Below are 27,327 nucleotides of genomic sequence, written 5' to 3'. Positions count from 1 at the left end.
AGGTGAGGATGCTGTTTTTAAAACTTTCCGTATATTGTACACGTTCAACCCGTATTGTACACGTTCAACATATCTGAATCATATCATATAAAAATACCAACATCAGAAGACAAATACATATATTTTCACCATGTTCACATTATTTCTACACAATCTATTTCAATCTGCTTCACATAAGTAGCACTAGACTTTCGGTTAAAAGCAGTGAAATGCCTAAAAATGAAGCCCAGATGTCTAGCTGGCTGGTGCCATGCTGCCGTGCTAAACGGCTGGGGCACTACCCCCAGATGCCAACCCCCATGCCAACCTGGAGCAGCTGCATGGTGCCCTCTCCTCTGGGTCGGTGAAGTCCCAGGTGGGCACCCCATTTGGCGCCTCCTTCTTTGGCGTCACGCTACTGGGCCCACTGCATCTATGGGCACACAGAGAGGTGTGAGGGCGCCAGTCGTGTCACCGCACATCAACAACAACAATCCCACAGCAGATGCCAGAAGATAAATAGTGCTTTGCCTGGATCTGGGCCTCGGTTAGCCAGCCAATCTGGACACTCACTTGTGTTGCAGTTGGTTAAGATAACACTCCTTCCACGCCTGATGCACCACCTGATTGGTCAGTTTCTTCCCAGAATGCTTTGGGCTGTTGGTGACCCCCATGGCACTCTCCTGGGCAGGGAGGACGCTGGACACCGTTGTCACAAAGCCACTGTCCGCTGAAATAAACAACAGATGACATTATTTAGTGGAGTTTGCTCCCTTGGGCAAGGCTGTGGGTGGATGTTTTAATAGTGCATAGCAGGAGACACTTTACTAGGACTCTTCAGCCATTGAAACATTTTAATAAGTCAATCAAGATTTACTCTGCAGCTATAGCGGTGTTTGTTTGTTTGTTTGTATCAGCTGTTTTATCTCCTAATTTGTAAGACTTTCATTAAGCAGACTTAATTGAATGTGGATTAGGATGCTGAGGATTCAGTTTCAGTGAGTTACAAACCAATCTTATTTGTCTGAGGTCTTACATCTTCAGCAAAATATCTGTATGTGCAGCCCAATTCTCAAAGACTTTGTCCTAGATGAGGACTCCATAATACACACAGTAATCAATATAGTAACTTCTTCTGTGCATTATTTCATATGAAGCGTATGGATTGAGTAATGAGGACAATTTTGGATGTCTTAAGGTGAACGCACCAATTTGTAAGTCGCTCTGGATAAGAGCGTCTGCTAAATGACTTAAATGTAAATGTAAATGTATTGCATTTAGAGTTGAGTCATGGATTGCAGTATTGAGTTGTTTTGTTGAGTAAATAGCGCTGATTCAGAGATTATGTTATTCGTTCTGGGAACGCAATTATTTAGGGTGAATTTCTGGAGTTTTTGGTGGTGACATGGTGTGTTTGTGTGTGTGTGTGTGCGTGCGTGCTTGCGTGCGAGTGTGTGAATGGGTGGGTGTTTGAGTATGTGCTCTATGTCTATTTAAGCGTAAATGTGTACGGACATGAGCATGTGTGTACAGTATGTGTGAGCACCTGCGTGTCATGGTGTGTGTGTGTGTGTGTGTGTGTGTGTGTGCGTGCGTGTGTCTGTGTGTGTGTTTCAGTACCTGAGCAGGGCTGTTCAGGTGAAGTGGGGGGTGTGAGGGGAATGCTGCAGTGAGATGGGTCTCTGCTGCCCCCCTGGGCTCCCGGTGCAGGTGGGGGCTCCTCCACAGGCAGGTCGCCTTGGGCAACCAGCACAAAGGCTGCTGGGTAGATCATCCTCACACCACCTACAAGAAGACGAAAGAGTTTAGTTTAAATCCCTCCAAACACAAACAGCTATACACGTCACATACTTTTCCTGTAGCCTATACACCCAGGGCTGCAGTGCAATAGCTTATCCTTGCATGGCCTACAGTTGCTGGCTGGGGCTGGGGCTTAGGGAGGTCTGATTCCAAGCAGTCCTAATCAATGATGAGGGGTCAGGCAGCCAGTCAATGGGTTGATTAGATGGTGCTGTGTGTCTGTCACTCCCTGGAGCTTCCTTGAAGTCTCCTCTCCTTTACTCCCCTGGCTTCTCTTCTCCTTTCATTTTATCTCTTCTCCCCTTTCCTCCTCTCCCCTAGACTTTCCTCCCCTCCTATCCCCTAGTCTTTCCTCCTCTCCTCTCCCCTAGTCTTTCCTCCCCTCCGCTCCACTAGTCTTTCCTCCCCTCCTCTCCTCTAGTCTTTCCTCCCCTCCTCTCCTCTAGTCTTTCCTCCCCTCATCTCCTCTAGTCTTTCCTCCCCTCCTATCCCCTAGTCTTTCCTCCCCTCCTCTCCTCTAGTCTTTCCTCCCCTCCTCTCCCTAGTCTTTCCTCCCCTCCTAACCCCTAGTCTTTCCTCCCCTCCTCTCCTCTTTCCTCCCCTCCTATCCCCTATTCTTTCCTCCCCTCCTCTCCACTAGTCTTTCCTCCCCTCCTATCCCTTAGCCTTTCCTCACCTCCTTCCCCTAGTCTTTCCCCCTATCCCCTAGTCTTTCCTCCCCTCCTCTCCTCTAGTCTTTCCTCCCCCTCCTCCTCTCCCCTAGTCTTTCCTCCACCTCCTCTCCACTAGTTGTTCCTCCCTCCTATCCCCTACTCTTTCCCCCTCCTATCCCCTAGTCTTTCCTCCTCCTATCCCCTAGTCTTTCCCCCTCCTATCCCCTAGTCTTTCCTCCCCTCCTCTCCTCTAGACTTTCCTCCTCTCCTCTCCCCTAGTCTTTCCTCCCCTCCTCTCCTCTAGTCTTTCCTCCCCTCCTCTCCACTAATCTTTCCTCCCCTCCTCTCCTCTAGTCTTTACTCCTTACCTCAATGCACCCTGAGAGACAACACTCGTCCCTTAAGAACCCTGGATCCACCACTTATTAACCACCTCCAGTACTATTTATCCTCATACAGACAATGGCTAATCGAAACTGAGACTAAAATCTCTGTTGTTTCCTGTTGTTCCCTCTTTTGGTCTGATAACGATAGTACATTTCAGTAACACAATAAAAATACTCTTGACCAATAGCCTATTCTCACCTATAGCATATTGTTCATATACATTGTCTATATAAACACCTAAGTGTGTCCATTCAGTTACAAGCAAAGTTGGCAAGAGTTTTTTGAGTGTCACCGTACTTACCTACGATGACCTCAACGGCCACATGGCTGTGTGGGTCATATGGTCGGTCAGTGCCCTCCCTCTCGGCGCCCATGCCCCCCGTGCCTGCGCCCCCTTCTCTGTGGCGCTGAAGCACCATGGGGTAGAAGTAGCTCCACTCCTCCATCAGTTTTCTTACAGCTGGGTCACTCATCTTATAGGCTTGGCCAGTCAGGGAGCCCGCCAGACCGTACGGACTCAGGATCACTGCACAGGTAACAGGTGGAAGGATGGCCAGACAGACAGAGAGTCAGATAGATGGACTACAGAGGTACAGTATATCAGAAAGGACCATTGTCATGTTGGATTTCAGAGATTTGACTACACATAGTTATAATAGTGATGCTCAGGCTAAAACAGAGGCAGATAAAGACATCCAGTGGTCGGTGGGCTCCTATGTCTCTCTGTCCTCCCTGAGTATCTCACCTTGTACAGGGGCTGAGGAGATCTGGGCCAGGCGGGTGTGGTCGTCAGTGATGTGGTAGGCAGGCTGGTGCTGGGCGACTTCTACGCTGGTGCACACGTTACTCTCCCCATGCAGGAAGAAGGTGAAGGAGCACGACAGGTGCTCACTGTAGGGACAGAGAACACACAAAGACAACATCAGTCATAGTCCTACAGCAGAGTACCCTGTTTGGAGCTGTCAAGTACAATCAAGTAACATGGCAAAGTTGTTGGCCAGAGATCTTGGCCAGAGATTTCTGGAAATACTTTCCAATATGTTGCTGTTATAGCATGTAGTTACTTGGTAACCAGGGTAACTGAAATACACAGAAACTACAAATTAGTCAAATGTGACTTACAGATTTCTACATACAGTAGGTAAGGGAAAATTAAACATATAATTTGTCTTTTAAAAACCTTGGCTTTTCATAAAGGCATATAGGCTTATTGTTCATCTTCTTGTGGGGATAAATCCTCATTTCCCTATGATTGATTGTAGTAATGTTTATGTATGGCCTCTACTCTTTGCAACACTTCCTGGATTTATCACGGTGGTCTTTCCTTTATCACACATGTGTAATAGCTAACACATTACTGCAATCTACTGTTTATCTGAGGATGGGCTGGACATCATTAACCACGAGATTGCTCCATTAATGTACTTTTTTTTATTTTTTTATCTATAAACCCCATCGCCTGGCTAGCCATATTTATACATCAGCAGTAAATAAACCCAGCATGTAACCTCCATGTGATTACCCTGCTGCCTAGTGCCTATGCAATATCTGTAACCCGAGGAAACTGGCCTATGTTAGAGCTGTGATGGATCATCAATTCAACACACAGTCCAATACCAAAGCCACACATCTGGAATATAATGTTTCGGAATAGAATTAAGGACAATATCTCAGGGAGCCAGAAGGTACTGTATCTTGTTACAGTAATGTTATTCACTGTTGATGTGACCTGAAGATGGCGCTGAGCGATTGGGGAGAGAGGCCAGTTTCTCTCCTACATAAACATACCTCACGCTCACCAAGAAAAACATAGCGTCATAACAGCAGGCGGTTCCAGCACTGCTATCCAGACTCACACACACTGAAGCACACACACACACACACACACACATACACACTTCCTGATTTTCCTGTTGCTGCATCAGGCCAATAAACTCCCACTGGCCTCTGTTCTATAGAACTACACCTCCAATCTAAATCCTTTCAGTCTCTACAGTCCTCCTCCACCCGCTCACTGAACGCCATATGAAGAGCTATTTATAGCTGTGAGGGGCGCCTTTGGGGGACAGTCTGTAGTCAAGAGTTCAGCCAGCCCACCAACACACACACACACACACACACACACACACACACACACACACACACACACACACACACACACAGAGAGTCGGTTTGGGCCTAGCCTTGGCCCTACTGTATGAAAAGCATGCTTTGTTGTCTGATGCTGCCTCCCTATGGTGACCGTGCATCACTGACCAGTGTGAACTCATCCATAAGAGTGGGCAACAGCTCACAGGCGTTTGGGATGTAGTCATGTACAGAAGAATGCAGTGTGAGCACAATACTTCCCCTACTGTAGGGAACAGTATAATGTATTATGGGCACAATACTTCCCCTACTGTAGGGAACAGTATAATGTAGTATGGCACAATACTTCCCCTACTGTAGGGAACAGTATAATGTAGTATGGCTCAATACTTTCCCCTACTGTAGTGAACAGTATAATGTAGTATGGCACATTACTTCCCCTACTGTAGGGAACAGTATAATGTAGTATGGGCACAATACTTCCCCTACTGTAGGGAACAGTATAATGCAGTATTAGAACAATACTTTCCCTACTGTAGGGAACAGTATAATGCAGTATGGGAACAATACCTCCCCTACTGTAGGGAACAGTATAATGCAGTATGGGAACAATACCTCCCCTACTGTAGGGAACAGTATAATGCAGTATGGGAACAATACCTCCCCTACTGTAGGGAACAGTATAATGTAGTATGGGAACAATACCTCCCCTACTGTAGGGAACAGTATAATGCAGTATGGGAACAATACCTCCCCTACTGTAGGGAACAGTATAATGCAGTATGGGAACAATACCTCCCCTACTGTAGGGAACAGTATAATGTAGTATGGGAACAATACTTCCCCTACTGTAGGGAACAGTATAATGCAGTATTGGAAGAATACCTCCCCTACTGTAGGGAACAGTATAATGCAGTATGGGAACAATACCTCCCCTACTGTAGGGAACAGTATAATGTAGTATGGGAACAATACCTCCCCTACTGTAGGGAACAGTATAATTCAGTATGGGAACAATACCTCCCCTACTGTAGGGAACAGTATAATGCAGTATGGGCACAATACCTCCCCTACTGTAGGGAACAGTATAATGTAGTATGGGAACAATACCTCCCCTACTGTAGGGAACAGTATAATGCAGTATGGGAACAATACCTCCCCTACTGTAGGGAACAGTATAATGCAGTATGGGAACAATACCTCCCCTACTGTAGGGAACAGTATAATGCAGTATGGGAACAATACCTCCCCTACTGTAGGGAACAGTATAATGCAGTATTAGAACAATACTTCCCTGTAGGGAACAGTATAATGTAGTATGGAACAATACCTACTGTAGGGAACAGTATAATGCAGTATGGGAACAATACCTCCCCTACTGTAGGGAACAGTATAATGCAGTATGGGAACAATACCTCCCCTACTGTAGGGAACAGTATAATGCAGTATGGGAACAATACCTCCCCTACTGTAGGGAACAGTATAATGTAGTATGGGCACAATACCTACCCTACTGTAGGGAACAGTAGAATGTAGTATGGGCACAATACCTCCCCTACTGTAGGGAACAGTATAATTCAGTATTAGAACAATACTTCCCCTACTGTAGGGAACAGTATAATGTAGTATGGGAACAATACCTCCCCTACTGTAGGGAACAGTATAATGCAGTATGGGAACAATACCTCCCCTACTGTAGGGAACAGTATAATGCAGTATGGGAACAATACCTCCCCTACTGTAGGGAACAGTATAATGTAGTATGGGAACAATACTTCCCCTACTGTAGGGAACAGTATAATGCAGTATGGGAACAATACCTCCCCTACTGTAGGGAACAGTATAATGTAGTATGGGAACAATACCTCCCCTACTGTAGGGAACAGTATAATTCAGTATGGGAACAATACCTCCCCTACTGTAGGGAACAGTATAATGCAGTATGGGCACAATACCTCCCCTACTGTAGGGAACAGTATAATGTAGTATGGGAACAATACCTCCCCTACTGTAGGGAACAGTATAATGCAGTATGGGAACAATACCTCCCCTACTGTAGGGAACAGTATAATGCAGTATGGAAACAATACCTCCCCTACTGTAGGGAACAGTATAATGCAGTATGGGAACAATACCTCCCCTACTGTAGGGAACAGTATAATGCAGTATTAGAACAATACTTCCCCTACTGTAGGGAACAGTATAATGCAGTATGGGAACAATACCTCCCCTACTGTAGGGAACAGTATAATGCAGTATGGGAACAATACCTCCCCTACTGTAGGGAACAGTATAATGCAGTATGGGAACAATACCTCCCCTACTGTAGGGAACAGTATAATGTAGTATGGGCACAATACCTCCCTACTGTAGGAACAGTATAATGTAGTATGGGAACAATACCTCCCCTACTGTAGGGAACAGTATAATGCAGTATGGAACAATACCTCCCTACTGTAGGGAACAGTATAATTCAGTATGGGAACAATACCTCCCCTACTGTAGGGAACAGTATAATGTAGTATGGGCACAATACCTCCCTACTGTAGGGAACAGTATAATGTAGTATGGGAACAATACCTCCCTACTGTAGGGAACAGTATAATGCAGTATGGGAACAATACCTCCCTACTGTAGGGAAATGCAGTATAATGTAGTATGGGAACAATACCTCCCTACTGTAGGGAACAGTATAATGCAGTATGGGAACAATACCTCCCTACTGTAGGGAACAGTATAATGCAGTATGGAACAATACTTCCCTACTGTAGGGAACAGTATAATGCAGTATGGGAACAATACCTCCCCTACTGTAGGGAACAGTATAATGCAGTATGGGAACAATACCTCCCCTACTGTAGGGAACAGTATAATGCAGTATGGGAACAATACCTCCCCTACTGTAGGGAACAGTATAATGTAGTATGGGCACAATACCTCCCCTACTGTAGGGAACAGTAGGAACAGTATGGGCAATGTAGGAACAGTATGGGAACAATACCTCCCCTACTGTAGGGAACAGTATAATGTAGTATGGGAACAATACCTCCCCTACTGTAGGAACAGTATAATGCAGTATGGGAACAATACCTCCCCTACTGTAGGGAACAGTATAATGCAGTATGGGAACAATACCTCCCCTACTGTAGGGAACAGTATAATGTAGTATGGGAACAATACCTCCCTACTGTAGGGAACAGTATAATGCAGTATGGGAACAATACCTCCCTACTGTAGGAACAGTATAATGCAGTATGGGAACAATACCTCCCTACTGTAGGGAACAGTATAATGCAGTATGGGAACAATACCTCCCCTACTGTAGGGAACAGTATAATGCAGTATGGGAACAATACCTCCCCTACTGTAGGGAACAGTATAATGCAGTATGGGAACAATACCTCCCCTACTGTAGGGAACAGTATAATGCAGTATGGGAACAATACCTCCCCTACTGTAGGATACCTCCCCTACTGTAGGGAACAGTATAATGCAGTATGGCACAATACCTTCCCTACTGTAGGGAATGTAGAATGAATGAATGACAGTAAGAATGTTTGGTGGATTTGCTAAACTTCTTCTAAATTGTCACCTCTAGTTTTCATATTTCTATTTTCTTAGTGGCCAAATTGAAAATACTCAAGACAAAATAGACAAATGTTTTTATTGTTTAAACACTTTATCAACCAATCCTAAATACAATCTACATCTTAGTCATTTAGCACACACTGAGTGCATACATTTTTTGGCTTTTTCGTACTGGTTCCCGTGGGAATCAAACCTTTGCATTGCAAGTGCCATGCTTTACCAACTGAGACACACGGGACTCTAAACTATAAACTCTATAACTTTGACAATTGTCCTCTCATACACTTTCCATCACCTCTGGAGTGTCTCCAATTCCACTGCCTCTAAACACTGTTAATACGTCTGTTGTCAGCAGCTCCCACAACTTCCTCTTCACGTTGGTCATTTTATTTACTCAACAGTCAACCCCCCTGGTTTATACTCAAAAGGACATTAGTCCTTTCCATGACCCTTTCTCCTGACCACAGCCAGAGCAGGAGATCAAGGGAAATCTCCATGAAAAATGTTCAGAACAAAATATCACCGCCCAGCTAACTAGCTGGCTTCTCCCCTCCCTCCTCGTCTATATTGAGGAAGTGAAACATCCAGCAGTCAGAACACTGGCTGAGTCTTTTCATATTTCAACAGCGTGGCAGCGGGACGTGAGCTGAAAGTCTTACAACCCAGACAGACTGGCTAACAGCGCTTGGTAAATCTACTGCTGCACATACAGCTGTTACACTGTACCAAATACTTCCACAACATGGGGCATGATAACAATAATGACAATACATGTAATCACAACAATCATGAGATAATGCTTTGCTCCATTTCAAGCAACAATCCGGACCGACAAGATCAAAATGGCACTTGACTGACCACGAGAGCAGCTACACAACTAGAGGATCTTATAACCGTGAGATTGATGCAGCCTGTCCTTTCCAAAGGAATTTTCCTGCAGAGTAAGCATGTGTGTGTCAGTGTGTGTGGACACTGGGTTCCCTGCCTGTTTCCTAGGGGGTGCTTGTGCAGTACCGTGTGCCATACGATGCTCTAGTGGCAGGCAGGCAGGAAGGCAGGCTTGGCAGAGATGTGCTTTGTACTGTATAAGCCGGGTATTAATAAATGATGGTGAAGCCTAGCCCCGGGGCTGACAGGACTGGAGGTAGAGAGATGGGAGAGGGAATGAAAGCAGCAAGGAGAGAAAGAGAGCGCTAGAGAGAGGAGAGAACAGGTGAGCGATTGAGAAAAAGAGGAGAGAGCGAGAGAAGGAGAGAAAGAGGAGAGGGGGAGGTGAATAATTCAACGCCACACACTCTCAGATTCCGCCGCACTTAAAGCTGAGATCACAGCCAGGTTTAATGGCTTGGTAGTGAGCACAATTAATGCTTTTATGCTCAAAGCAATCAGACACTGCAGAGCAGGATAGGACCCATACACAGCCACTTCATCTGGGTTGTTCCACGAAATGAGTGCCTTTTGAGTACCTTTGATATTTTAAGTAGAAATTGTGCACCAATATTGATTTTTAAAAGCCTCTTAAATTAAATGAAGTGCCTTTTAATATAGAACACATGAAATGAAATCAATCTGATGTTCTATAGGAATAAAGCTAAACTGCCAAAATACTGCACCATCTGTGACTTCTAGGAAGATTTTAACCCACTTGACCCCAAGATTTCTCCTCCTTTTCACCATCATTGTAAAGCCCTTGCTATTTTGTTGCTTTGAGAAAGTCATCTGTGAAGATGATCTATTTCATGTGATTCACATACGTCTGTCACTCTTTTTAAGGTCAACCCTGTTACGTGAACTGAACTCTCGTTTTAATATGGGGAACCTAGTTCTTTTTTTGAAAAAATGTAAAAAGAAACATTGAACATCTAATAGTAATGTCTAGTGTAAAAGCAGCTGAGCTGGTTCTACTCTTTTTGTCAATTTCTAGTGTTTTGTGGTGGAAAATTGAGTGGGCTGAGCATAACACTGTTACCAATGGATTACATTCAATTAACACACCCTGTTGCACAAAACAAGCTTCCATTCCCCCTTGTTGCAAGGGGATTCATTGCTATTTGTATTTGACTCCTGTTGTGTAACTTAAATATTTACAGTGAAATGTTTGCTTACGAGCCCTTCCTAACAACGCAGAGTTAAAGTCTAAACCCGTTGTATTCGGCGCAGATGGCAAATTTCATTTGATTTTATTTGATTTAAGATGAACTCGTCATCCCTGTTACTTTATTTGGCACTTACTAGGCACGTATTATTATTTTTTTACCTCTTGAGATGGGAAAACGTGTTTTTATGAAGTTGAACATGTGCTCTTTATGATAGAATGTTAAAATTAGGTTACACTTCTCAAAAGGCACCGAATTGGTGGAATGACCCATATACTGTACTGTGTGTGTGTATGTGCATGTGTGTGCGCCAACATATATTTGTCTTAGCTGAAAGCCCTACATATCAACGGTTGTTTGAACACATGTACGTTAGATTCAATGCACACACAGAGCATGACATTGTTCCGTACAAGAGCCACTGATGATGTCTACGAGGTGACAACATGTGTTCCTGTGACATTGGCACCACACTGAGCAGCCTGCCACACAACACGGACCAGCACCACTGGGGGGTCTGAACAATGGCAAGTAAATGCATCAGAGAGCACTGTGTTCATCTCAATAGCATTCTCTTGCTGATGTTTAATGTAAAGTACTGGCTTTGAGAGAGAGAGAGAGAGAGAGAGAGAGAGAGAGAGAGAGAGAGAGAGAGAGAGAGAGAGAATCATATAGGGGAGAGTAATGAGATTGTGTTCTGGCTAGATTTCATTATCCACACTAGTGTGCATATTAAGCACACCTTGGGCATTTATACTGACTAGGGAAATGTGAATCTCCAGCCGATGAGCCCCACTAATCGGTTCCACCACTTCACTGACCTGACTTTGGCTCTCTGCGCCACCACGGAATCTCAATTGTGAATTATGTTAATCTGTCTGGGTGATGATGACTGTTACTAGACGACCGGGCCGCTCCAATCTGCTCTGACCTCTTTACAGATTAACAGAATGACGCTGGTGCTCGTAACCTGACAATGACCAATAGGAAGGCCCTCTGTCTCCTCTCCCATCCCTTCCCAACGCCTCTCATATTAACCAGGAAATCAGGAGAATGCAGCCACCCAACCTTCTGCATTATTCATTAGCTGTCTGGTGGGTGGCCTTAGCCTGTGTTGCTGCTAGCTAGCACAATGTTAGCGCTTAAACACACAGAGAGCCATTTATATGGCTGCTGCTATCCAATGAGGTGACTCCTGGTTCAAGGACACATTAGTTGTACATGTCATGTACATACACAGTACACACACCGGTGTCCTTTTGAATTATTTAAAAAAGCACCACACATTTAGCCTGGTTGCCATCTCTGTTCAGCTAGCTATTACATTACAGCTCTGTTCAGCAAGCTTTTACATTACATCTCTGTTCAGCAAGCTATTACATTACATCTCTGTTCAGCTAGCTATTACATTACATCTCTGTTCAGCTAGCTATTACGTTACATCTCTGTTCAGCTAGCTATTACGTTACATCTCTGTTCAGCTAGCTATTACATTACAGCTCTGTTCAGCTAGCTATTACATTACATCTCTGTTCAGCTAGCTATTACATTACAGCTCTGTTCAGCAAGCTATTACATTACACCTCTGTTCAGCTAGCTATTACATTACATCTATGTTCAGCTAGCTATTACATTACATCTCTGTTCAGCTAGCTATTACATTACACCTCTGTTCAGCTAGCTATTACATTACATCTCTGTTCAGCTAGCTATTACATTACAGCTCTGTTCAGCTAGCTATTACATTACATCTATGTTCAGCTAGCTATTACATTACATCTCTGTTCAGCTTGCTATTACATTCCACTCCTTGCCACTCTTGTCATCTGACAAATGACAGACCATCACACATTGATCAATGGAAATAACGCTCATTACTATTTTATTTGAGTGTTTTTAGTGGTCAGGGCTTTAGATAGACAGCGTGCGACCTGGAATAACAGATATTATCATATGCTGCATTTAATATATTACAGGAACCCGGGGCTTAAGGAACGTCTCTGTCGATGGTAAATAGCCTACAGTCAAGCTAGACAGAATTTGGAGAGCTATGAAACAAGGATGCGGTGGCTGCTGTGCTGGTGTGATATATAACCTGTATTTCTATTGATCCTCTCTCTCTGCTCAGTGACTGAGGTGCTTACTGACGCTATAAGAATCACCGAGGATAAAGGAAATGTTTCCCTCTGCTTTTTGTCACTCAATAAACGGGCCTATTAAACGATTGATAGTGTGGTGGTGAAGGAGATGGGGAGGTGGGCAGCTAGGGGCCATATCATGGGACAACGAGGGCGCGATACGGGAGAAGAATACTGACAATTATTGTCCACATTTTGCATGTAAGAATTTCCACCAGAATTTCTGCTAGAAATGAAACAATTCTGACCCCAACCCTGACGGTGTCAAAAACAAGTCTAGCATTATCAGAGGTCACATCGTCTGGCATTGTTCCATTCCCCAGCAGAGTTGTTGTTCAGCTGAACAGTAGTATGTCTGTGAGTCATCATGATGCATTAAGTCACTAAGTGGTAAATTGACGAGGCATTACTCTGACATGATCCTCTTTGAGAAATAAATCAGTGTGTGTTTTCTATGCTGCACTCATCCCATCCTTTACAATGCTTATGTAAACCACAAGGAATTAACCTGATCACATACAAATGAAGAGAAATAAAGAGAAAATTCTGATGCCATTAATAGAATTCCTAAGCAGCGGTATGCAACATGCTGGTTGGTGAATCACTGGCAGAAAAAGGCATAGTGTGTCCTCTGGTTCTTTCTCTCCATGCTCTTCAGTCATCTTCCACTTGAAAGGGGGCTAAGCTGAGCAGTATCCCACGAAGAGAGCCCGGCGCTTAAAAAGGAGGGAAACTTCTTGTGACGCGACTGATCCACACAACTCTACCCTACACGTAGAAAAAAAGGTTCCAAATGGGTTCTTCTGCTGGTCCCATAGGATAACCATTTTTGGTTCTAGGTACAACCCTTTTTGGTTCCAGGTAGAACCCTTTTGGGTCCCATGTAGAGCACTCTGTGGAAATGGTTCTACATAGAACTCAAACGTCTTCTACTTGGAATCAAAAAGGGTTCTTCAAAGGGTTGTCATGTGGCAGTGGTCACCAACCAGTTGATTGCAATCGACTGTTCGATCTCCGAGGCATTCGTAGTCGTTCACCAAACATTTCTGTAAAAAAACAACGATAAAGCCTAGCATTCCTATTTGTTTCAGCAGCTCTAGCGCCACAAAGCAGCCCCAGCATTCCTACTTGATTCAGCAGCCCTAGCACCACAAAGTCAGTGTACCCGTTTCAAACCATTTCATGTGTCTGAAGGTAGAACTCTGGATACTCGGCAGGCCCAGAGAACAAATATATCTCAAATCACCATGCCTGTGCAAATTTTCTCGAGCCATAGGCTGTAAAAAGAAGCCTCGAGCGCACAGCAAAGTTGACACTGTGAGATTTCAAAACTTTTTAAACCCTGACTAAAGAGACTAAATGAATACAGCAAAGAGCTGCTGTTTTTAGAAGTAAATTCATGTTTAAGTTGTTAATCAGGACTGTCAACACTACTATAAGCCATAAAATGCATTTTCTCCCTACTTCCACTCACACTACAACCAGCACTGCAGTTACAATGAACGAGTAGCCTATTGTGTTCCAATAAGCTTGAGTTGTTATTATTAGCAGCTGTCTTTTTTAATATTGAGGAATATTTTACTTTCTCTGGTCCTAGGAGTAACAACATGAATTGGTGCAAAAGGCAGAAATAATGCACTGCGAATTGAGTTTCGCCATAAACTTGAAGACTGTGTCCCCTTTTCTCAGCAGAGGGAGGAAGTGAGAGGCAGTTTCATCGCTGCTCCCTCCCTCCCTCCCTCCCTCCCTCCCTCCCTCAGGCTGACCATCAGATCCAGGCCAACAGTCCAGTAAAAGCTAATTATTATGCTCATTCATTCAGCTGTGCCTCACAAGTAATACAACAAATTATTTATTACCAGTGTGATCATTTACCTAAAATTATTTTGAATTCTAAATATTCTGAAAATATTGACAGGGCAATTCAAGCAGAGCCAATATGCAGTGATAATCTATGTTAATGTTGCATAAGCTTGTGTTTTTTAAGTCATGATTTCAAAAAACTCTTGAGCGGTAGAGCTTGGCTTGCTTTTGGGCACAGAAAGTGATCTGAACTCGGAAAAGGTTGGTGAGCCCTGTCCTATGGGGACAGCTTAAGAAGCCTTTTAGTCTCTAGATTTATGTTCTAAGAGTGTACGAGTGTATCACCACGAAAACTGTTGGGTGCACATGCCTGTGCTGCTCCAGGAGCCCTACACACACACCTGCACATGCACACACACTCAAGATCACACACACACTCAAGATCACACACGCAAACACACACCAGGCTTATCTCAGAGCAAGCCCTCCTCATCCCTTAGCAGTGTGCCACAATCACTGAGGCAGTCTAGCCAGCAGAATGAACTGCCAGTGATCTGTTCCATCCTCTCAGTCACACGCAATGAGAAACAATTAACATGCCACTCTGAGATGCATCTCTATGGATGTAAAGCGGAGGGGGAGGAAGGATGCGGGAGAGAGAGGGAGAAAGGGACGAGAGACAGATGGGCGAGAGACAATTGACGGGAGGGAGAAAGCTGGGAGACAGATTTGGGAAGGAGAAGGACGGAGGGGAGAGGGAGAGGAGAAAGAGGGAAAGAGAAGGGGAGGGAGAGAGTTCTTATTTTTTTACTTTCCTGAGGTAGCGGCGTGACCTTGTGATGTAGCCTGACAGCAAATGTCCGTTGCCAGGGAGATGGCTAATGTCTCAATGTCATTGGCTCCCTCCTGGCCGAGGGGAGCGAGGGAAGCCATCCAGACAGCCTTACACCAGGAGCATCACGCACACACACACACACTGTAAAGACACATGCACCCACACACACTGTAAAGACACATGCACACACACACAATGTAAAGACACATGAACACACACTGTAAAGACACACACACACACACACACACACACACACACACACACACACACACACACACACACACACACACACACACACATTGTACAGACACATGCACACACACACACTGTAAAGACACATGCACACACACACACACACACACTGTACAGACACATGCACACACACACACACACTGTAAAGACACATGCACACACACACACACACTGTAAAGACACATGCACACACACACACTGTAAAGACACATGCACACACACACTGTACAGACACATGCACACACACACACTGTACAGACACACGCACACACTGTAAAGACACACGCATGCACACACACCAATATTCATACACACATTTGCAGTGTTGGTATGCAAAGAAAAATTTATTCTCACACACTACAAAACCCACATTGTACAGTACCTAAAAAGGGAAATTCTTTGTCTGGCAAACAGAAACAGACAGTGAGTTGAGAGGACCAGAGAATAACTTTGCCCCTCACCACTGAATTGTGAACATACTGTACAGTGTCAGTATGCATATCACCATATGCACAGAAAGAAATGCATATGAATGAAGGTAGTGCAGCCGAACAAACGTCTATGTTTAGCATGCATAGAGTACAGGAGAGGAGGAGAAGCCCTGCTGCCTGAGTCTTCAATACACTCCAATCATTCAGCTGTCTCTGGTAATGCTTCGTTCTTATCTATGTTTTAACTCTCCACAGATATCTCTCTCTCCCTTTCACTCACTCCCTTCTTCTCTCTCACTCCCTCTCTCTGTTTCTCTTTCTCTCCCTCTCTTTCATCCTCTCTCTCTCACTCCCTCGCTCTCTCGTTCTCCCTCAGCATCTGATGCAATCCGTAACCAACACACAATCTCTTCCTGACTCTCAGACACAAAGAGAGAGAAGAGAGGGAGTGTGTGCCGTGCAAGGGGAGGGGGGCATATCTCCATAGATGTGCCAATCCTTCCCATGCCCTACAGGCACACAGGAATAAACACCAGAGACACTGCCAAAGCCCGGAACACGGGCAGACAGGCGGATACAGCCCATTAGCGCCCCCTATGAGACAGAGAGGGGATAGCTTCTCAGTGGACGTGTATACAGGACAAGGCAGAGTAGGTACAAAGGAGACAGCAGCAGTAGCACACGCTCAACTGAGCAATGCTCCAATGTGCATGATGTCACTGATAGATGGGCCCTGTGAAGGCTGAACCCTGTGAATTGTTTTGTGGGTTGGTCATGTCCAGTGCATCTGTGTGTGTGTGTGTGTGTGTGAGTGAGAGTGAGTGAGTGAGTGGGAAAGTAGTGTGTGTATGTGTGTGAGTAGGGGGGAGAGTAGTGTGTGTATGTGTGTGAGTAGGGGGAGAGTAGTGTGTGTATGTGTGTGAGTAGGGGGAGAGTAGTGTGTGTATGTGTGTGAGTAGGGGGAGAGTAGTGTGTGTATGTGTGTGAGTAGGGGGAGAGTAGTGTGTGTGTGTGTGGGGGAGAGTAGTGAGTGAGTGAGTGAGTGAGTGAGTAGATGGGAAAGTAGTGTGTGTATGTGTGTGAGTAGGGGGAGAGTAGTGTGTGTATGTGTGTGAGTAGGGGGAGAGTATTTTGTGTATGTGTGTAAGTAGGGGGAGAGTAGTATGTGTGTGAGTAGGGGGAGAGTAGTGTGTGTATGTGTGTGAGTAGGGGGAGAGTAGTGTGTGTGTGTGTGTGAGTAGGGGGAGAGTAGTGTGTGTGTATGTGTGTGAGTAGGGGGAGAGTAGTGTGTGTATGTGTGTGAGTAGGGGGAGAGTAGTGTGTGTATGTGTGTGAGTAGGGGGAGAGTAGTGTGTGTATGTGTGTGAGTAGGGGGGTAGTGTGTGTATGTGTGTGAGTAGGGGGAGTAGTGTGTGTATGTGTGTGAGTAGGGGGAGAGTAGTGTGAGTAGGGGGAGTAGTGTGTGTGAGTAGGGGGAGAGTAGTGTGTGTATGTGTGAGTAGGGGGAGAGTAGTGTGTGTATGTGTGTGAGTAGGGGGAGTAGTGTGTGTATGTGTGTGAGTAGGGGGAGAGTAGTGTGTGTATGTGTGTGAGTAGGGGGAGTAGTGTGTGTATGTGTGTGAGTAGGGGGAGTAGTGTGTGTATGTGTGTGAGTAGGGGGAGTAGTGTGTGTATGTGTGTGAGTAGGGGAGAGTAGTGAGTGTATGTGTGTGAGTGAGTAGGGGGAGTAGTGTGTGTATGTGTGTGAGTAGGGGGGAGTAGTGTGTGTATGTGTGTGAGTAGGGGGAGAGTAGTGTGTGTATGTGTGTGAGTAGGGGGAGTAGTGTGTGTATGTGTGTGAGTAGGGGGAGTAGTGTGTGTATGTGTGTGAGTATGGGGGAGTAGTGTGTGTATGTGTGTGAGTAGGGGGGAGTAGTGTGTGTGCATGTTTTTTTATTGGAATTTTAATTTCTGTTCAGACATGCCATTGTTCAATTGAGTGTGATCACCATTAAGAGTGAATGTGTGAGTACATCTAGGTGTGTGCGTTTGTGTTTGTGTCTGTCTGTCTTTCAGACTGGATGTTGAGGAATGGTGCAGTGTCCCCCCTCCCTCTTTTTTGTCTCTCTCTCCGTCTCACCCCCCCTCTCTCTTTCTTTCAGTCTGTTCAATAATTCACAGGAAGGCAGTGGGGCAGGCTTGGCAGGGGGTGCGCCAGCTGACAGTGTATTCAGACAAAGCTGTCAAACTGGAGAAGAATCACGTGGGTGCAACAGTGGCTAATCCCCCCCTATCCTCCCTTATCTGTCCCTTCTTCACTAGCCATTCCTATGGCAGATTTCTGCCCCCCTTAGGACCCTCCCTCATACATGCACATGCAGACGTACGCAAACACACACACACAGAGAGAGAGAGAGAGACGCACACACAAACACACACACACCCTGGCCTCTCAGAGCCTAGCATGGGGGCTAACCAAATTTGGTCTCTCTGGGAAAGGCCTGCACTCTCGAAGCCCCAGCCCAGCCCCACCCTCACAACCCCCTCCCCTTCTCAGGGGAAAGACAGCTCCTTATTGTTCTAAGGAGTGTCAAGCGGTGTCACATTTGTCCAACCCCCACAGCTCCAGCCCCCTTTTCAAAGCTTCAAAGAGCTGTATCCACCCTCCACTCTAGACACACATCCTCATCATCACACAGCAGCAGCAACCCACAGATCCCATCACTGTAACCCAACACATCTACCATTCCCCTTGTTCAGGACAGTTTCCGTTCCTCCTCCTTCTTCTCACTTCTTCACTCACTCACTTACTTGCTCTCGCTCCCGCACTCCTTCAGAGTGACAGAGTTCCTCCTCCTCTCTGTCGTCCAGCTCTTCCCCGGAGCGGAGGCATGCAAGTGTTTTTCTTTTCTCTTTTCTGCTCTCCTCTCTCTGTCGCTCTCTCTTTCTCTCGCTCTCTTCTCTCTCTCATAATTTTCTCGTTGCACAGTCAAAGCAAAGACAATGCCGTCTTAGTAGGCAAATGAATTAGCAAGCAGCAATTTCACTCGTTAAAAACGGAAACTAACTGCGGCACAATGAAGACAATGTTGGCACTAAACGCAGCGCAGAGGAAGACATGATTTAGAGAAGACATCCAGGACAGTTTAGGACTCCCACACATTTGAATTGTGATTGATTGGTGGAGCTGCCATAGCTCAAATGACTATGAGGCAATGCCAGTGTTCTTTTGTGAGGCTCCTTTTCTCAATTGGTTAGTTAGAGGATGTGTCTAACACCATTACAACAAACAGAGGCTAAATGCATAGCCGCGGGAAGTACGGGTGCTGCAGCATATATGTTTTTGACAAATTTGCAATTTATACATTTTTTAAACCGAAAGACCTTATTTACATGAATATTCAGACCCTTTGCTATCAGACTCGAAATGGAGTCCTGTTTCCACTGAATATCCTTGAGATGCTTCTACAACTTAATTGAACTCCACCTGTGGTAAATTCAATTGATTGGACATGATTTGAAAAGGCACACACCTCTCTACATAAGGTCCCAGAGTTGACAGTGCATGTCAGAGCAAAAACCAAGCCATGAGGTCGAAGGAATTGTCTGTAGATCTGGAGAAGGGTACCAAAACATTTCTGCAGCATTGAAGCTCCCCAAGAACACAGTGGCCTCCATCATTCTTAAATGGAAGAAGTTTGGAACCACCAAATCTCTTCCTAGAGCTGGCCACCCGGACAAACTGAGCAATCAGGGGAGAAGGGCCTTAGTCAGGGAGGTGACCAAGAACCCGATGTTCACTCTGACAGAGCTCTAGAGTTCCTCTGTGGAGATAGGAGAACCTTCAAGAAGGACAACCATCTCTGCAGCACTCCAGCAACCAGGCCTTTATGGTAGAGTGGTCAGACCGAAGCCACTCTTCAGTAAAAGGCACATGACAGCCAGCTTGGAGTTTGCCAAAAGACACCTAAAGGACCCAGAACACGAGAAACAAGATTCTCAGGTGTGATGAAACCAAGATTGAACTCTTCGGCCTGAATGCCAAGCGTCAGATCTGGAGGAAACTGGTCAATATCGAGAAAGATGATCAGAGCAAAGTACAGAGATCCATGATGAAAACCTGCTCCAGAGCGCTCAGAACTTCAGACTGGGGTGAAGGTTCACCTTCAAACAGGACAACGACCCTAAGCACACAGCCAAGACAATGCAGGAGTGGCTTCAGGACAAGTCTCTGAATGTCCTTGAGTGGCCCAGACAGATCCCGGACTTGAACCCGATCGAACATCTCTGAAGAGACCTGAAAATAGCTGTGCAGCAACGCTCCCCATCCAACCTGACAGAGATTGAGAGGATCTGCAGAGAAGAATGGGAGAAACTCCCCAAATACAGGTGTTCCGATCTTGTAGGGTCATGCCCAAGAAGACTCGAGGCTGTAATCGCTGCCAAGGGTGCTTCAACAAAGTACTGAGTAAAGGGTCTGAATACTTAAGTAAATGGAAACAGGATGCACCTGAGCTCAGTTTCAGTTTCAGTTTTTTTTATATACATTTGCAAAAATGTTTGTTTTTTAACTTTTCGCATTGTCATTATGGGGTATTGTGTGTAGACTGATGAGAAAAATGTATCATTTCTACAATTTTAGAATAAGGCTGTAAACGGTACAAAATGTGGGGGTCTGAATACACTGTGTGTATATATATATATATATATAATGGGCACCCAGATGCTGCGTAGGCAACACAATAATATCAGATATTAGGTTGGTTTTTTTGCGGCTGCCTTCCGCGTCGGCTACTATATTGCAATATTAACATTCTCGATCGCCACCTTGTTGATGCCTTGCTTCAATATTCGCAGAATGTTTCCCAATTTTGGTGGGAAGCGCACTAGCCAATGGCATTGTCATAGTACACTGTATATGCCAGTCCTTCATATAGCCTATAGCAAGGGGTTGGCAACATATTTCATATGATTGCCAATTTACAATTGATCCTAATATTTCTAAAGAGCTGCATGCCAGTTATGATTTTCATCTAAGCATTATAGGCTGCTCAACTGTGCCCCAAAAAATGTCTAACTGCCCACAAATATAATAATTCTAGCTGGCTACCTGTAGCAAGGCGCTGATAATTCAGCGGTGCTGAATCACCGGTGTGGCCTTAATGCGTAGATTTTCCTTTAGAATTTCATGATTTTCTTCATTCCTTGGTTGAGTTTGCTTGTCTTTATGTGTCTTCGTCGATTATAGGCCTAAGTAAGTCCTTTGATGTATGCCTTTATTCCAATGCATGTCCAGGATTGATCTGGCATAGTTTGCATTCACAGTCAGCTGTTTTTATGCTCCCGTTACTATCACATTGATGTCGGTATTTGAAGTCGGCCTTGATAGTGTGTTTAATGCATCTATTTCATGTTGCACTGCATGCGTGTTCCACAAGTAAATGAGTCAATGTAGCCTACTTCTCGCGGCTATGGCTGAGTGGTCTCTCTCTCTCTCTCTCTCTCTCTCTCTCTCTCTCTCTCTCTCTCTGCATGCTGTGTCCTAGCCCTTGGAAGGAGTCACACTCAATTGTTTCAACACCTTTGGAATTGTGCCACAGCTTGCATCTTTATCACTGGGAACCTCTCCACAGCTACATACCGTAGGAGAGGATCTCACTCCTAAAAACATGGATATGGAGAGTTCTCAAACTGCAACTCAATGTATTTGCATAATTGTAAGTAATTATCATGTGTCATGATCATCTGAATCCCTCTTGCAAGATGTCTTTGAGTTAAATGTTTCCTGTAACCAAGCAGATAGGAATATGTGTCTAATTTATGAACAGATGCAATTAAATCCATCTTACATAATGTTTTTTTTTTAACTGTCAATAATGCACCAAACTTCAAGCTAAGCAAAAAGCGGAGTTAAAACAACAATTCCCCTCTCCTGTGCTCCTCTGTTCTGTATGTCTCTGGCAGGCACACACACATACACAGCCACAAATCCCTCCTCTGCTCAGCTCTCACACCTCACCAACGCTCGCTACCCCTCTCTCAATACTCTGACACTCAGGCAGTCTGGCGGACCAGTTCTCGCACTCTCACACACAGGAGCCGAGCCGTCGTCTGTCTCACAGCACGAGCCTTTCCCACCTTTCCCACCTGCGAGCGCAGTGACATGATCCCATGGGCTCACAGCCAGGTGCCGGAGGCAGTCAGAGGTGTCACCACATCCCAGGCAGGGTGGGAGAAGCCGGCGCATGGCAACCATTCACACCGCCTGTCTGTCACACCCCCGGACCCAGCATGGGGGCAACGTCCCCCCAACGTCAATCTAGTTATCACCGTGTCAGAACAACGTGGCGCCGATGCCGTGAGGAGGATGTGTGCGGGATTGAGAAGGATGGTTAAACTCACCTGGTGCCCATATGCTTCTCCTCCAGCTCGTATGGCTTGACAAACCACTTCCCAATCCGCACAAAGTCCTTGTCCATCAGACACCTGGGGGAGGGGAGACATTAAACATCTGTATCACAGTATATATATAATATACACACAAATATACATGCACATAGACACATACTGTACATAGAGATTGGCACACATATACCCAATCAGGGAAGAACAGAGAATGGAATAGAATAGATTTGTTTTCATACCTAAACACTCACATCAATGGAGTTACACCGTACCATTAGATGAAGACTCTATTTAAGGCTTTATGACAATGCAATAGGTAGACTCAAGGTAATAAGGAGGTAGACTCAAGGTAATAAGAAGGTTCATTCAGCCTGCCCCCCTATGATGATCATTGATGTTTAACTTAAGTCAAACCAAATATGTGCTGGTTCATTTAGCAGATGGGGAAGCTTTACTGGAGTTATTGATTCAGTCCAGGTTTTAATTTGATTATTACTTCAAGTCTTTTAACCGTTGGTGGTCTCTATTTTTGTCAGCATTATTTCCCTAGCAGTTGGTGGGAGTAGAAATGGTTATTAAGCAGAAATAGCCTATGACTAGACTGGGAATATTCAGCTTACTTTACGTGATACTTTACATATATGACATGGGATGAGCTGACAAGTCATTTTCCAAGTGGCTCATGGGAAATGTAGTTGTACTGTACCTCTCCAGCAGGTTGTGAATGGCCTTGAACAGGAGGGTCCGGCATTCATATGACAGCCCACACTCCCATAGTCCCTCCTCGGCCACTGGAAGACAGGAAGAGAAGATGGATGGGTCAGCAACTGGTGGATACAGTGAAGTCAACACATTTCATACCATAGAAATGGATTGAATAGAATAGGCCTGGAACCTCTAACCCTGGCAATTTGACTGGAAAACAGATGGGTACACTCGTAATGGCTGCCTGGTATGGTGACGCAATAATGTCCATGGTAATATAGAATGTTCATTCAAATGACGCTAACTGATTTGCTCATGCAATGGAAGGTATTTTTTGTCATGTCAGTTGAGTTGATTCAACAAATCTCAGCACAGACTGATAGGTACACATCCTAATTTACTTCCTGCTTTGCTCCTACGTAAAAGGAAAAATACAGGTTAAGAAAATGTAATGATCCATGCGGCAGGGTTTGAAAATAAACAAATTCATGGGACGAGCGCCATTGATAATTACTACTAGCGCTGTTACTAACTAGCAAAGTTGGTTCCATGTTTGCAAAGAGTTATGGTATATTAGAATCCCCTCGTCTTAACATGTGTCATCCTGAACTACATTTCTTCCACAGAGAAAGATAGAGGACTCATCTTTATATCTGTGCCATTAATGGGTCTGTGACAGCATGGGCATTGCCATTGAGGCTACAACCCCTGGGAATCCCCACCCAGTTGACTATGTTAACTACTTTAAAGCATGGAAGCATGGTGGAAGCTCTCAATGGCAATGTCCATGCTAAAACGGGTTATATCCATAATGAGTCCTCTATCTATCTCTATGCTTTGCTCCTATGGGAACACTCGCAATGGCCACCAGTCCACCCATTACCATTATGACTTGAATGGGGATGCCCGTTCTATTCATTCTATTTCTGTTCATACACTCAAACACATTGCACAGACACACAGGAGACATTCTCTATTGACTGTAATGCATGCCAAAAGCAGAGGAGGCTTCTAGGAATACAGATGAATTTTACCCACAGACACAAGTATCTACATGTACTGTACACCCATCAACAGACTGACTCATCAGATGCCCTGAACCACAGTTACAGTATCTACCATACAAGTTAAACCACTGTGGAGCACTGTGGAAGAACCTAGAAGTAACACTTGCGTGCGCTGCATCTGTGTTTGTGTATCTGTGTTTGTGTATCTGTGTGTGTGTGTGTGATCACTGTGCCTCTGTAAAGCTGTCAGGTCCACTGTACCAGCGCCACTGTCAACCCGTGTGCAGCTGTCAGCTCCAGTTAACCAGCGCTGGGAGAGACAGTGTGCTGCAGAGTGTGTGTATGTGTCTGTGTGTGTTTGTTTGTATGTGTGTGTCTGTGGGCCAGAGGCCACGCGGGGAGGCAGGAGAGGAGAGACAAGGCGAGGAGAGGCGGGCAGCACCACGTGCAGATGCCAGCCCTGACAGCCCAGCAGCGCTCAGGAGAGTCGTCAGGGTGACAGCGCTTAGTTCTAGTTCTTGCCATGTCAGCAGCCAGCTTAAATGTGACTTGTGTTGAGTAGTGGATGGATCCTACCACTACTGGTTCCCCCGTTCTTCCTTCTTCCCAGAAGAGGAATGGCTACTGATAGCTATAGTGTTTTTTGTTCTCTGCCTTACCTGGAGGGCGATTGGCAGGGATGGGAGGCTTGTGAGTGGGTGTTGTGCTTACTTACAGGGTAGTGGCAAACAAAAAGCACCGGGTGGGTACACGGGGGAAGGGAGCGATGGATGGGGGGAGGAAAAAAGCGACAGCACAGAGGAGGGGTGGAGGGCACATGGAGGATGATATTTATTTTATCTTTGGGGGTTGTGTTGTCTTGCTTTTTTGATATTTCCCTCCCTTTTTCACACTGGAGTGAATGAAATTTCCTTACTCGCCAGAATTCCGGGGTAACCATGGCAACACTGGCTGTGAGAACACAGCTCCCCGGTATTCAATTCCACCGCCACCCCCCATCTCTCTTCCTCCCTCCTTCTATCCTCTCCTTCTTCATCTGTTCTATTGCTTCCAACACCCCCACCCCCTTTCCTCCCTGTCTCTCCCTCCCCTCCTCCCTCCCTAGTTCATTCCCAATCCAGGGCTCAAACAGGAAGCTTAGCTCCAGCCAGCTATTCTACAGGGAAGAGTGGTCCATGAGCGGAATGCCAACTCTCCAGAAAATCCAGCTCATTAGCTCGCCCCTTTCTCTCTCCAATCCCTTTTTCAGAATGCCAATTCGCCGCCAGTCGCCTTCATCTATCTACCCTACCACTTCCCCCTCCAGTCCTTTCCCCCTTCTCTCCCCCTCTCTCACATTCACTCAACCCACCACCTCCACGGAGCACGCCCAGGTTCTCAACCCCTCTTCACCCAGGTTTGAGTCACCCTGCCTGGGGAAATTCTCTCTTCTGCCCAGCCACATCCAGCCACAGCCACACAATGAGCTCCCTACCTCTGGGAGCCACCCGTAAGGAAACTGAACTGATGTGATCAACTCGTTGGTTATGTATTTCTGACTGGTTTAGATTAAAACACTGACAACAGCAATACATCGCTCCTCAGAGTGCAGGTATCAACTGATGCTATTCCCGAGATTAGAACTTGTAAAAGAAAAGTCTGGAATTCCTTTCGCCACTCCCCGAGCCTCGTGAATGTCATTACAGCTATTGTTTACATTGCAGTCACCGAGGAGCTCGAGCTGCACCTTATCGAGCCTTCAACACAAGGTGTGACTATTTCTGTCTTGTGCACACACACACACACATACACTCACAAACGCACACACACACACACACGCATGCACACTCGCAAACACACACAGACACACAGACACACACAAACACACACACACACAGGTAGAAACTGGAGTGTGAAATCTGATCTGAGATATTTAACTATTAAAATACTTCCTGGTAACAGTGGGCTTATGTTTGACAAACGTCTGCAGAGTAGCAACAAGTCCCCGCCATGGTATGTGATTGCTGTGCTTAAAGAGGTGAAATGTGGGTAACAGTGAGGTGAGATGTATAGATCCTTATCTAGATGAGTGTTACAGTATATCTGGTCCTCTCCTCTCAGCAGGGCCTCAGCAGGGCCTCGGCAGGCTCCTGGGAAGTGGAGGGAGCACCACCTCACAATGTAAGCTGTGGATGATAACCGTCAACGTTGTCAGGGTGGCCGCATAGTTTAGTTTCACTTCTCCATTTCAGTTGTGCGTGCAGCTCTCAGATGTGTGACTCTCAGACGACACAGATAAGGAGAATGAGAGAGAAAGGGGAGGAAGCATGTTTGGTGTTTCTGTGTGCTCAAGAACTGAGTGAAAGTGTGAGTACCTGTTTGGCTTGTGTGTGATCACTGTCACTTTGTTTGTTGTGTAGCGGCATTTGTATCATGTTGTGCGAACTTGTCTGTGTGCCTGGGCTCATTTGTGTTGTGTGGATTTGTGTGGGCTGCATGTGTTTGTGTGCATCTATCCGCGCATGCAGGTGTGTGTACTCGTATCAGTGTGTGCTGTGTAGGGAATGAGCGCTGCTTTAGTGCGTGATGGCTTCATTCCCAGTGCAAAGACGTGTTCATTTCACACGTCCCGCCCCCCTCGCCACAATGCTGCTCTGCTGCCCCCCCTCCCCCCTCAATCTCTCAATCAATCGCTCTTTTCTCCCTTCCCCTCTACCATTACATCTATATAAACTAAACCTGCCCCTTACTCAGATTTACAGATACTACAACATACCTATCTATGCCTTACTTCCTGAGACTGCTTAATGCTACTTAACTGTTATATTGTATACTACATCTCATATTATTTTGCATGACTATGTATGCTGCAATTCAGCTTTAAGCTGAAAATGTGTACAATTCAAAATAAACCTTAATTTCACCCCCTGTCTCTTCCTATTCCTCTACCTCTTCTTCACTCTCTGTCCCTCTGTCCTCAATCTCCCCCAATATCGTCCTCTCCCCCCTCCTTGCCTGGTCCAGCCTGTCTGCATTAGCTGACCACCACCACTATAGGGAGTGTCCACTGTCCACACACAAAGATGCTATTGATCCAGGCTACACAGAGAGAGAGAGAGAGAGAGAGAGAGAGAGAGAGAGAGAGAGAGAAGGGCATTCTATGCCATAAAAAGGACCGCAAAATTCAACATACCAATTAGGA

General features: G+C 45.4%; 1 protein-coding gene across 1 annotated transcript in view; it reads right to left on the bottom strand.

The window, feature by feature from the left end:
- Positions 1 to 27,327, bottom strand: part of LOC115101164 (mediator of RNA polymerase II transcription subunit 13-like) — a 102,435-nt gene that overhangs the window by 17,869 nt on the left and 57,239 nt on the right. Inside the window, 7 exon segments of the mRNA XM_065004773.1 lie at positions 308 to 412; positions 553 to 709; positions 1,600 to 1,764; positions 3,121 to 3,345; positions 3,565 to 3,710; positions 22,432 to 22,515; positions 23,141 to 23,225. Of these exon segments, the coding sequence (XP_064860845.1) occupies positions 308 to 412; positions 553 to 709; positions 1,600 to 1,764; positions 3,121 to 3,345; positions 3,565 to 3,710; positions 22,432 to 22,515; positions 23,141 to 23,225 (967 nt within the window).

This window comes from Oncorhynchus nerka, linkage group LG19, assembly GCF_034236695.1.
Source record: "Oncorhynchus nerka isolate Pitt River linkage group LG19, Oner_Uvic_2.0, whole genome shotgun sequence".
NCBI classification, from domain to species: domain Eukaryota; kingdom Metazoa; phylum Chordata; class Actinopteri; order Salmoniformes; family Salmonidae; genus Oncorhynchus; species Oncorhynchus nerka.
The sequence above is the reverse complement of the archived record's forward strand: the minus strand, read 5'-3'. Positions and strand labels throughout refer to the sequence as shown.